At 36.3% G+C, this 13,584-nt stretch overlaps 1 protein-coding gene across 7 annotated transcripts in view; it reads right to left on the minus strand.

Moving 5' to 3' along the window:
- The window catches only part of NAALADL2 (N-acetylated alpha-linked acidic dipeptidase like 2), a 1,288,446-nt gene that overhangs the window by 222,318 nt on the left and 1,052,544 nt on the right, over positions 1 to 13,584 (minus strand). For all 7 annotated transcript variants that reach the window (XM_074405415.1, XM_074405414.1, XM_074405412.1 and 4 more), the window contains one exon: positions 4,425 to 4,571. In XM_074405415.1, coding sequence (XP_074261516.1) covers positions 4,425 to 4,571 — 147 coding nt within the window. The remainder of the gene's footprint in view (positions 1 to 4,424; positions 4,572 to 13,584) is intronic.

Raw genomic sequence — 13,584 nt, forward strand, 5'->3', positions numbered from 1 at the left:
ATTCTTAAGTAACTTTTGTGTAAGTTTTGTAGCTACTCGCATGAAACAGATTTCACCAGATACTTTAAAACATCAGTAGCACTTATACATAGTTAAATATAACTATTTTGATTCCTTAAATCAAGAACTTTTAATGGACTTTGGAACTATTTATTATCTGTTAACCTCACATTGCCCATGACTAAGTTCCAAATAGAAAATGTAATGAAGGACTGATCTCTAATTTAAGTAGCAAATTCTTCTACTTAGAATAAAACATGAAGAATCAGCATGTAAACTATGAGTTACATTGTTCAAACATGTATGTATGTATTCTCAAATTGTATCTGTATTATATTCGCAGAAATAAAGTACTTTTATTACTTTTATCTCCTTGAATGACCTCAGTGTTAAAGTTTACACACACACACACACACACACACACACACACACACGCATAATTACATGCTGCTGTATACTGGTTTAAGAATTAGAATTGGTATCAAAGTTATCTCGCTTTTAAAAAATTAGTAAGAGTTTCAAAATACCTAGGCTACTTGAATTTCTGTCGCTGGGTTATTAAATGATATTGAAACAATTAGGCCATGACTCCTGCTGTATAAAAGCTATAATACTCTTTTATCTCATTATTATTGAAATGTTAAATGCTCTATTATAGAGGTAAATTGGGTTTAAAATAGAATATTTCAAGCAGAAGAGCAAAAAAATATAAGGTTAAACAGAGTGAGGAATCAGTTCCAATTTGTGGTGTGAAGCTTGCTAGGGTATGGATTGATCTTTTGATATACTAAGATAGACCCTCTGGCATGCCCTGTAAAGAATAAATATACTGATCTGAAACAAAAATGTAAAACAGTTGTTAAGTGATAGGGAAAATGTTCATTGGACCACCAGACTGTCATACATATTGCACTCTTAATCAGAAAGCATCTGTCTTTTCTTTTCCTTTTCAACAATCTCTGCATTGCATTTAATCTGTACAGAATGCTTTTCCCAACAGGTGCAATGGTGTTTATAAATCTAAAACTTTATTTAAATGAAGCTTACAACAAGAGATGTTTCAATTAAAAGGGCACAATTGTATGACAAGGAATCATTCTAACATTTGGCAAATCCATAGATTGTGATGCATTTGTAAAATTTAATTATTGGAAAATTAGAGTATAGATGCCAAGAAAACCTAAGATCAAAGGGGCTTTAAGTAATTTTACGCAATATATTTGCATCCAGAGAAACTACAGGTAAAAGCCATTGGTGGGAATGTGGAAGAACTTGACATATTGGGGACAGATATCACAAAATGTCATGTTTCATTGACATGTCCATGTAAAAAGTGGTCTCTGTTGCAATGGTTTATTTTCCTACAGTTCAATTTTTCCCATATTATCATGATTCAGTTTTTGAAATTGAATATAATAGATCCATGATCAATCTTACTGGACAAAGAACATATATATTGATAGTAATTCTAAGGCTTGCATTATAATCACCCAAATCAGCTTCAAACAGATAATTTATTTAAAACCATGGATAGAATCATAAAATTATCGCTCTTACAATATACCACTTTGAAAGCAGAAGCAGCCATAAAATTACTCACTGTAACTTTTTTTTACTGAATGAGCTCTGTCCCTATAGGAGTCCACACAGATACCGTAAGTGACACAAGTCTGGTGAAACATGTGATCCTAAGTTAAGTATTCATCTTCTGATCTTTGATAGATACAGGTGTTGAAGAAAATATTCTTCTTAACTCTGGGATGAACAACATGGCAAGCTAGTGAGCAGTGTCCATTTAGTTACCTTTTTCCATGGAGGAAAAGTACACAGTGTTTCCAGAAATTCAATTTTTCAATAACAAAATACACTGATAGGCTATCTCTTGCCCTTGGGCTTCGAATTTGCCGTCTTTGGTATAATAGTTGAGAACACAGACTTACTGTCAAACATACTTAGATCAACATCTGTCTTGGCCATTTATTATCTTTATGACCTTGGGTAAGTGGTCTTTAAATTCCATTTCGTTCTCAGCATGAATAGAATTAATAATAAAAGCTAAATTGTGGAGATGTTTTAATAATAAATGATATAAGAGGTATAAAATACACAGCATGGCAAGTACTCAATGAGAGGTAAATACGCAATAAGTGGTAGATATTACGGTTTTTTAGTTTTTGTTTTGTTTGAGACAGTGTCTCCTTCTGTCACCCTGGCTGGAGTGCAGTGGTGTGATCTTGGCTCACTGCAACCCCCGCCTCCAGGGTTCCAGTGATACTCCCATCACAGCCCCTTCCACCCCCCTAGTAGCTGGGACAATAGGTGCCTGCAAAGATGGCCGCCTAATTTTTGTATTATTTTGTTGAATCAAGGTTTCACTGTGTTGTACAAGCTGGTATCAAACTTCTGAGCTCAAGCAATCTGCCTGTCTCAGCTTTCTAAAGTGCTGGGACTACAGGCATGAACCATCTCACCTGGCCTTACTGTTTTTACTAAGATACAGATTTTAAAAAGCGGAGGCCCAGAAGTCAGTGTAATTGGACTATTAACGTGCAGGGATTTAAAATTTCAGGGCTCCTAATTTCAAATCCATCAAGCTGTTTTCTATATTTGTAATTGCAAGTTCATAAAAAAAAGCTCTAATTTCCTTACCTGCTTTACGAGTTGACACAGGATAAATATTTTTTACATCATGGATAAAGTCTTTTTTAATATTTATAATTCCTCTTAATAGCTGTATACCAATATCTATTATAGGTTAACATAGAAAGGAAAGGTTATTTTGTTCCTCAGAGAGTTCATACAAAATTATCTCATCTCAAGCATTCATATTTTGTAAGGAACAAATCCATTTTAAAAATTCTTCCACTAAAGCAATATCAACAAGGTCATTTGTTATAAAGCATAGGAGACTCTATTTTAATTACTTTTTTGGAGACAAATAATAAAAATAATTTTTATGGTGGTAGTTATATATTCTGGGCATAATTTGAAAAACTGATTGGCTCCTTCAGACTGTACCAGTTCTGTTAGATAGACTTTATTCTTAGAATAATACAGCTCTTAGAACTTCACTGATTCCCATTTCAAAATCTTCTCCCTATTAATACCTCAAATCCTCTGGCTGATTCTCACCAAATTCTACCTCTTCACCTGATCAACTTGTTTTTCTCAACAGTTAACAAAGTCTTCCCTTCTACTGATGTGTTTGTATCTAAACAGCTTAGAAATTATCCCATTAATATGTTGTACTTACAATCAGACAATACTAATTGCAATAACTACAATGAGGGCCTTATTATCTGGTTAGCTAAAACCCTCTATATGCATAGTCTCATTTAATCCTCACACAGCTCTATAAAGTAGACTCCACAAATATACCAAAGTATTTCATTTGTAAAGTCATTCTGAAAGATGTTAAATAATTTGTCTAGTGAGTGTCACAGTCAGGGCTTCCGTCTCATTCCCAAGACTATATTATTCTGCCTGTCTAAATTCTTGGCTTAAAAGCTAAACCAAGATGAATTAGACACATACTAAATAAGAATTCTAACATTTTCTGGGTGGTTGCAGAGAAACATAAAGCTAAATATCACTCAAAGCTATTAAACATTACATTGCATAGCTGAAGTTGAGCCTCTACAAACATAATTAAGGCACCCCTTTTTAGGAAGATCTATATTTGAAGAGCAAGGCATGTTTTACTGTACTTTCTAGCCATTATTTTGTTAATGTAATAATTAACTCACGAAGGTCACCTTAGAGGTTTTCAAATTGCTCCCAATAATGCATAAATAATTTATAAATGAAAGTAAAATGTCCCAACAGGTTTAGATCCACAGAGAAACAGTTTCCTGAGACATAATTCTGAGAAAGATTAAAAGGATTGAAGTCCAAAAGATGGATGAACAAAGACTTAATTAAGGAGAATCATGCTTTTGTGATATTCTTTGGAAAAAGCCTTCTATCTTCACAAAAAAGTACTATCTTTTTCAAGCAGGCAAACCATTGACAAACTTTGGGTAGCTAATCCACAAGACTCACATTAACATACAGAACATGAAATGCATTTTCCTTTGGGCGAGGAGAGGAGAATCTGTTGCACATGTCATCTGTTTCTGTGAATACCGAAGATTACAATTATGTTTTGATGTTAATCCAACTACTGCACATTTCTTGTTGCAGAGCACCGTGTGAAAATGTGAGTGACAATATAAATCTTTTTAAATCGAATTCAACACTATTGAAAAGAGCTGATGTTTTCAAATACTATTACAAAGCCTCTGAGAAACAAGAATAACTGTCTAAATGAAGCCGCTTTTCTATAGTGACCTATTTGCTATGAAAATTGAATAGCCAGGATAAAATCAAATTCTGTAGGTCTACTATATTGCGTGTGTGTGTGTTGCATTTTTGGGAACAATCACCTCTAATGTCCTGATGTCCTCATAAGCAAACTGCACGCTGGGAACTCCAAGATGATTGATGAAATAATCAGCATCACCTTGTATCTGTATAGAACTGATGTTGGTTTCTGGGCACTGAGTTCTTCTGGTGCAGGTGAAATTATTTTTCTGAAAAACATAATTTAAATTGTTAACACATATTATACTTCCCAGGTCACCCCTAAATCAGTACTACTCAAAACACGGTCCACAGGTCAGCAGCATCAATGTCACCTTGGAAACGGTTAAAAATGAAAATCCTTGACTCCACGTGGCCTTGCCTGACGGGGACATTGGTGCTAGAGGCCTGGAATGTGCGTTGTCACACTCCTCTTTGATTCTGATGCTCACTGAAGCATGGCTTGCACTGGCCAGAATCAAGGTCTGCTTGCTGCTGTTGCTTCAAAAGTATTTTTATCATAGGTTTCATTTGAACTCTAATGACTCTGACAATATTTAAAGGAATGTTGAGTCTCTAAACGGGTGTAACATTTTGTTTTTTTAAGTTTTCCCATAAATTTAAAGAATGCTTTGTAGGGTATAATTCTGTTCTTCCTAAAATGTTTATTTACAACTAAAGAAGAGTCCGGGCACGATGGCTCATGCCTGTAATCTCGGCACTTTGGGAGGCTGAGGTGGGAGCATCACCTGAGGTCAGGAGTTTGAGACCAGCCTGTCCAAGATGGTGAAACGCTGTCTCTACTAAAAATACAAAAATTGGCTGGGTGTGGTGGCAGGTGCCTGTAATTCCAGCTATTCAAGAGGCTGAGGCAGGAGAATCACTTGAATCCAGGAGGCAGAGGTTGCAGTGAGCCAAGATTGAACCATTGCACTCCAGGCTGCGTGACAAGAGCAAGACTTCATCTCACAAAAATAAAAGAAAGAAAGAAACAAAGGAAAGAAAGAAAGAAAGAAAGAAAGAAAGAAAGAAAGAAAGAAAGAAAGAAAGAAGACTCTCCATTTCTTCCTGAAAGCATATTCCTAGATGTCTTAAGATGATACGCCAACAACTACAGTGGGCCATACCACACCACACAGCTAAGTGCAAGCTCTGGGGAATATGAGATGATACAGGCTATAATTTCTTAAAATAAGGGTTGCCTGGCATGGAAAACAAATGACAGTAGCTTTATAAAAACAAAACAAATATCTAAAACAAACTAAAGGTTTTATAATTAATATTGATTAAAATGTCTTATTTAATACATTTCTCAAAAATCTAGAACATTTCTGAGATGCAGTGGCCTCAACTATGAAACACTGAAGAATACCAATGTCTTGGGCAGTTGTGAGAAAATGAGGCAATAAATAGAAGAACATCATGTCTCGTATCAGGCACATAAAGTATGTACACATTCTGTGTTTCCCTTTGAATCAAGACATCAACTTTTCCACTGTTCATGCTTCTTTGGCATGGCATAACTTCAAAAATACTTTTAAATATAATCTATAAGAAATAAAACTGTTAAAATAAGACTCAAGCTCTCCAGGGGAGATAGATGTCCCTGTGGTTAATAGGGAGGATTAAATTTAAAAGCAGAAGCAAGTGGCCTTGCTGAAGTGAGAAAGAGCAGCCACGTGGCTTCTTAGAAAAAGCAACTCAGGGGCTGGCCGCGGTGGCTCAAGCCTGTAATCCCAGCACTTTGGGAGGCCGAGGCGGGTGGATCACGAGGTCAAGAGATCGAGACCATCCTGGTCAACATGGTGAAACCCCGTCTCTACTAAAAATACAAAAAATTAGCTGGGCATGATGGCACGTGCCTGTAATCCCAGCTACTCAGGAGGCTGAGGAAGGAGAATTGCCTGAACCCAGGAGGCGGAGGTTGCGGTGAGCCGAGATCGCGCCATTGCACTCCAGCCTGGGGAACAAGAGCGAAACTCCGTCTCAAAAAAAAAAAAAAAAAAAAAAAGAAAGAAAGAAAGAAAGAAAAAGCAACTCCACAAACATTTGCTTTATACCCTGAGCCAGAACAGTTCCTGTAACTAGACATAAGAGAAACTGGGGCTGGAAACTGCCCCTCACCAGCCCTTTGAAAGAAAAGTTTGGCAAGAGTTCTGGCTTGAGGCATAGAAAACACCCAATAAAAAGTGTGACAGAGTTCTGGTTTGGGGCATAGAAAACACCCAATCAGCACTCTACTAATTTTGACCAATTGGAACTAAACAAGTTTGAATCCTTCATTTGAATAAACAGGCCTGATTGAGAACTGAGGGGGGAATTTTCCCTTTTTAAGCTAGACCCTTCCTTTGTTCTTCAGAAAACACACTTTCACTTATACTAAAAGCTGTGCCTACCTAGTCTGCAGATTGTTGTTTTAATAGAAGTCTCCACCCTTTTCCTCTGCATATCATCTTGTCTTTTGCTAACACTTATCAAAAGACTTGAAAATATGTGGTATAATATTAAGAAACTGAGTTAGTCCAACTTATTTCAACTAAGTTGTTACAAACATATATTTCAATAGCTATCTAATTTCTTTGAAGACCTAATGTGAAGATCTTTGCAACAAAGGCAAACATCAATTAAAATGGAAAGCCAGTATGAACCTTTACAAGTGAGCCACAGTTGCAGTTAACAGACAAGAAAGCGCTTCTGTTGAATGTGTTTACACCTTTCTTGGCTGATTAACCACTTTGGAAATAGAAAAAGAATGTTTTCACCATACAGTCTTGTCAGTAGCAACTTAATCCGTTTTATGGTGACCCCCATCCCTACCACCAATTTGCTTCTTTTCAAAACTGAATTTTTCGAAAAGGGAGGTAATTCTTTTTCACTTTCTGAGACATTCCTCTGGCTTAAGACTCCTGGAGGTTACATATTAAGCTGGGACTGTTTAGCAAGAGACTTGAATGGTCTCAGAGAAGAGCTAGTCTTAAGCATTAGATCATGAAAAACAGATTATTTTATATCATGTTATAAATCCCAAGACCTTCTTGAGGTATTTGTTTAGCTAGGTTTTCGTTGTTGTTTGTTTGTAAGTTGAATTTGAATGCCTAAGGCAAGCAAGCCATGTCTTAACATCCATCACTAGTGTCTCACACTCAGTCTGCTCCACTCATTCAGATTTACTGAGCAGGGCCAGAGCCATTTGAATTTGTGAAACCTAGATTGTTGCACCATTTTAAGTCATTAATGAGGATATGATAGGATCTGGTGTTTACTTTCTCCAGATGCCTGACTAATGAAAGTAAAAACCATTTTTAAGTGATCGACTTTCTCTTTAGTGAAGCAACAGGTATGTCCTTTCAAGACAGAAAAAGCATCCTACTCGACATAAATGAAAATATACGTTTGGCTTTAATTTCATTTTACATACATTAATTCTTAATACCCACCCCAATTCTCAGCCACGCTCCTTAGATCGAAATTCTTTTCTCAACAGAGAAATGGCATGGTCAAAAATTAACAATTTCAAATTCTACAGTATGTGCCTGTTAAAAATTATTTTTTAAATAAACATTGCATTTAAGCTTAATATTTGATATTTTCATTGCCATCACTAGTTACATAAACATTGAGTTATACTATAGCTGCCCTCTGACAAAAGATGTTAGTCTCTCATATATGCAAGTTTCTAATATGGCACAAATGACCCCACTCCAATCAATCCTTGTAATTGTTTTTTTTGATTTTTTTTCTTCTTTTAAGATGAAGTCTCACTATGTTGCCTAACGTTGCCTAGGCTGAGCTTGACCTTCTGGGTTTAAGTGATCCTCCCACCTCAGTTTCCTGAATAGCTGGGACTACTGGGCCCAAGTACTTGATTTGTTTGCTCTAACAGTTACATAGAGCACAGTTCTGGTTTTAGCCTCAGCCTGCTATTTCTGAAGCCACTGTGAATTCTCTTCTAGTCTTTCTGTTCTTGTTATAGCTACTGGCATACAGCTTTAATATTTTCATTGCATTCCATTTCCATGGTTTCCTCTAAGTACATTATTATTTACATATTTCATATTTTTCAGGAAATCAAAAGGGCAGCATTCAGCTTTCAGGACGACACTCCCCCAGAACACTCTGCATTCTTCTTCCTGCTATAGTTTGCTCTGCCTTGCCTATTTATTTAAAAGTCTAACTTTTTCCCTAAAAGTTTCTATTGCTGCCTCTGCCACATTAAAAACATTTTTTTCCCTAAACCGACTAAGATGGCAACAGAGTGAGCATTGTCTAGAAATGTCTTACAATTTTATTTTGAGGATTAAGATCTATTAAACTATATCTCGGCTGCTAAATGTGGACTATTTATGGAGACAGCATACAGAGAAGAGGGTGAAGTGACCCAAGAGAGCTGGCAGTACTCCACTTTTGAGCCTCATGTCATAATCAAGCCCAAAGGGAGGGAAAATGTTTCAAGAAAGCCAAACCAGGATGGGGCCTCAGGGACAGCACAGTTTCACGAGGAATATTCCTGGAGCTTGTCACCTGCTGAACCCAGAGTTTCTCTGATGGCCTTGCAGAGGACTTAATTCACCGTCTGCCACCTCACCCCTGCTGCACACACAACCCGCTCTCCTCCTTTCTCTTTCTGTGTCGACCTCATTCTTTACTTCTTACTCTCACTAATGTCAGCAGTGATGAGGGGAGGAAGCCTGGTACCCTCAAGCCTGTGTTCAGTCTGTCCTTTCACGCTTTAGCTTCTAACTAGCTTCAAAGTTAAAAAGTCAGATAATCAAATACGTCCATATAACCCAAAAGCCAGGAACCCAATTTGCAGATTGAGGGGTTCCCCCCGACCCCCGCGACCCAGGTAATTTTCTCTAAGAATTTCCCTTAAGAGAAAAACATTCCTGGCATAGAAACACTGTTCTCTAAATCTAAATCTTCATTATTCATTATTTTAAGGTAAAGCATTTAAGGCCAAATTCAGACCTGAAGGGATTGTAGATCTATATTCAATCTTAATGTGAATTGTTTTTCCTCACAGCACTTCAGTGGATTGTAATACATCCATATAAGGTAATAGACATTGATCTACTCGGTCCTCATAAGCATTCATATCTGAGAGACAAGTAGGAAGAAATGCTAATTTTCTTCATTTTACTAGAAGTTAAGCACCATGGAAGAGGGAGGTTGGCAACAAATTTGTGCAGGTCGATTAATTTTTAAAATTTATTTACAAGGCTGAGTAAATTCATATTAAGATTTTCATTCAATGAGTTCAAAATGCCTCATATTTAATGTCTGGTAACAAGCATTTTTATTCCAGTTCATAAAATGAGCAATTTCAGCAAGGACCGTGGTTATGTCACTAGCTTAATTTCCAACCACAAGTCCATAGAAGATCTGAAATGAAATCACCACCTCAGTCCTAAATCTGTATGCTCTTTTCAAGTACACTTTTAAGCTGAAAGGCAAAACTTCATAATAAACGATCATATAAGTGAGATTAAAATATTAAGTCAATATTTGCATTACTTAAATAGTGATGCCAAGATACACTGACAAATTTTTAAAAGTATTTTAAAAATCTGTTTAATAATTCAAATGTTTTATTTTTCCACATTCTGCCTTCTCCTGCATACACAAGCATTCACTCTACATGCATAGAAATCTAAGTTGATTATTTACTTGAACAACAAAAAAAATAAAACATTCAAAATAAAAATATCATATTCTATACATCATAGTAAAATTAAATGACTTTCTTTTCATTTTAGTTATATTCTTGTAAGTTCAATTTTGCAGAAATAATTTATCTCACTGTTTTTTCTGGTTTTTACAGTATAGCAATATACCAATTATTACAATAATGCCCATGATGTTAAAAAATAATGATTTCTTGCTGTAAGGCACTGTGGTGGTTAATTTTAAGTGTCAGCTTGGCTGGGCCATGGAGATGCCCAGATTTATGGTCAAACATTATTCTGAGTGTAACTGTGAAAGTGTTATTGGGTGAAATTAACACAAATTGATAGGCTGAGTAAAGCAGATTGCCCACTTCAATGTGGACGCCCTCATCCCATCAGCTGAAGACCCGAATAGAACAAAAAGGCTGACCTTCTCACAAGAGAGGGGAGTGGGAGAACTCCTTCTGCCTGGACTGCCTTGAACTAGGACATTCGTCTTTTCCTTTCTTTGGCTCTGAACCAAAAAATAAGCTTTTTAAGGGTCTCAAGTCTGTTGGCGTTTGGACTGAAACTTAATAGCTTTCCTGGTGCTCAGTCCCTCAAACTCAAACTAGCTCTACACTACTGTCTCTCTTAGTTCCGTATCTTTCTTTCCAACCACAGACGTCTGGGCTTGTCTGCTACCATAACCATGTGAGCCAAATTATTATACTAAATCTCCTTATATATACACAAATACACACACACACACACACACACACACACACATATTCATGTAGTTATATATATATTATTGCACAATTATATGTTATTAATATATTTATACATAAAATGTGTGTGAGTGTGAGAGTGTGCGTGTGTGTGTGTGTGTGTATCAGTCGGTTTGGACTGCTATAACAGAATGCCATAACACATGGCTTAAACAACAGTAATGTATTTTTAATGGCTCTGGAGGCTGAGAAGCTCATCAGGGTGCCATCACGGTAAGTTCTAGTGAAGGCCTTCTTCCTGGTGTGCAGATGAGTTTTCTCATGGTATCCTCACATTATGAAGAGCAGAGAGAGAGAGAGATATTGTGTCTACCTCTCTTTTCATAAGGGAATTAATTCATTCACCATCGCGCCATCCACATGACCTATTTATTTTCCAAAGGCCCCACCTACATACCAACAGCATTGGAGATTTTATCTTCAACATATGAATTTTGAGGGTACACAAACATTTAGTCTACAGCAAGATGTATCTTACTGATTCTGTTTCCTTGGGGAACTCTAACATAGGCACTCTTAGATGACAGGTCACCTTTTTGTTTGTTTTAAGAAATTTTCTTTAGAACTAGTGAAAAAATAAACTTTAATTTCTAACTAATGGTAGTGAGGAAAATTGTGTTATTTGGTTAGCCAGAGGTAATTTGACAAAATGTCACAACACTTTGGTTTAGAACTTTATAGATGTGATCCTGGGCAAATTTGAACATGTAAACAACTGAGGAATCACAGATAAATCATTACATTTGAAAGTGAGAAAAGAACTCAAAGATCCTGATGCCCAGGGGTTCTTATCCTGAGACCCCCCCACCAAAAAAATTTAAGATCTGTCAACTTGGTGAACCAGAAAAAAAAAGGTATCTTTATTTTCACTTGCTTCTAACTGAAATTCAACATTCCATTTAATTATGAAATAGGCCATGAACCCAGTAACATTTGTTATAATACTAGTAGTAATTGTAACTTTGTAACCAAATAAAATCAGATGTTTTCTTATCATACTTCAGTTATTGCCAAAACATTGAAATATCCATTAAACTTACTGCTAATTTGGAAATATGGCAGTTATGAGACACTTTGCTGACTTTTGTCATTTAATGTGTTAATTTTAAACAGTCTATATATTACAAAAATGCAGGTTTGTATGTTACTTAGGTAATTGCAATTTAATATCATTGCTTTCCTTGTAACCCTGCACATTTTAACTGAGCCATTTAAGACATAATTTTTGAGAATGGGTCTATATAGGACTTAGTAGCCTGCCTAAATAGCCCACAGCAGGGAAACTATCCTAGCAAAATAGCTTTATTTTACAAATTAGAAAATTAAGGCCCCAAATTAATAGAATTGAGATATAATCCCCGAACTTTTTATTTCAAATGCAATGCTGTTTCTTATGTACTATATTGATACATCCAGTTCCCAAACAACGTTACTGCATGGGAATAAACTACTCCTAATTTTGTCCTTTTTAGGATTCTATGGGTCTTGTTTTATTTTTACCATTTTGCATCACCAGATCTAGTTCTAACAAACTATACCTCTATAATTTTTCTTCAATATTTGTTCACTGTTTGTGCCACGTTTTCTTCATTTATTTAACTTGTATTTTTATGCCAACATTGAACCCAATACCCAACATGTAATGATGCATTGCAGATGTCTTTGATCGGAAATAAAGAGGTTATGCCTACTGGCTTTTTCTACTAGTTTAGACTAGTTTATTTAAGTTATTCTAAATGCCAACATCTAATGAGCTCCTCATAAACAAAACATGTCCAAGACAGTAAAAAAAAACTAAAAATTAATATATATATTGCAATACCTTTATTATAGATTAAATTGGGTAGGGGAAGAAAACTAGAATTCATCTTATTATAAAATAGAAATTTTCAGGGCTGGGTGCAGTGGCTCCTGCCCGTAATCCCAGCACTTTGAGAGGCCAAGGCAGGCAGATTACTTGAGGCTGGGAGTTCGAGACCAGCCTTGCCAACATGGCAAACCTCTGTCTTTACTAAAAATATAAAAATTAACTGGGTGTCGTGGCACACACCTGTAGTCCTAGCTACTTGGGATGCTGAGGCAGCAGAACTGCTTGAACACAGGAGCTGGCGGTTGCAGGGAGTTCAGATGGCACCACTGCACTCCAGCCTGGGTGACAGGGTGGGACTCCCTCTGGAAAAAAAAAATAACCCATAATACGGGGTTTTCAAAATCTCCAATATCTCAGGGTTTCTGCAAAGATTTAAAACCTACTTACTGCATATTAACAAAAAGTATTTTCGGCTTTAGTGAAAAGTTGCTAATCTTCTCGTCTACACAAGTAGCATTGCCCAATCAAAAAACATCCTCTGATTCTCTTTTCTCTTCTGTTAGTTTAGACAACCTTAATCTCATTATCAGATATAGAAAAATGTTCTATTTGAAATCTTTTTTATTAGATTTAAAATTTCATTACCCACTCACGAGTGCATTAAATATCCATCTCTGAGAGTAAAAATAGAGAAACATGAAACTATTGGCCCTTATTTTCACTCTAGCTTCCCTCTGCTGTCTTCTTACCTCCCCCAACAATTGACCTTCATCTCCTCTTCCTCTTCTCTGACCAATGTAAGATCACTCACCAGTAGTCACAAGATGGAAGAAGGTGGATTTCTTCGTATTTTCTCTCTTCACTTAAAGACTTTGTGTAATAATAAAACATGTGTGTTCTTGTAAAATGTTAGAAAATGTTCACATTTCAACCAAACTGTGGCACCTAAGTAAAAACCCCCACTAAAGTAGTCACATAGTACCTACTCTACGGCCTC

The sequence above is a fragment of the Saimiri boliviensis genome, chromosome 9 (genome assembly GCF_048565385.1).
Source record: "Saimiri boliviensis isolate mSaiBol1 chromosome 9, mSaiBol1.pri, whole genome shotgun sequence".
Taxonomy (NCBI): Eukaryota; Metazoa; Chordata; class Mammalia; order Primates; family Cebidae; genus Saimiri; species Saimiri boliviensis.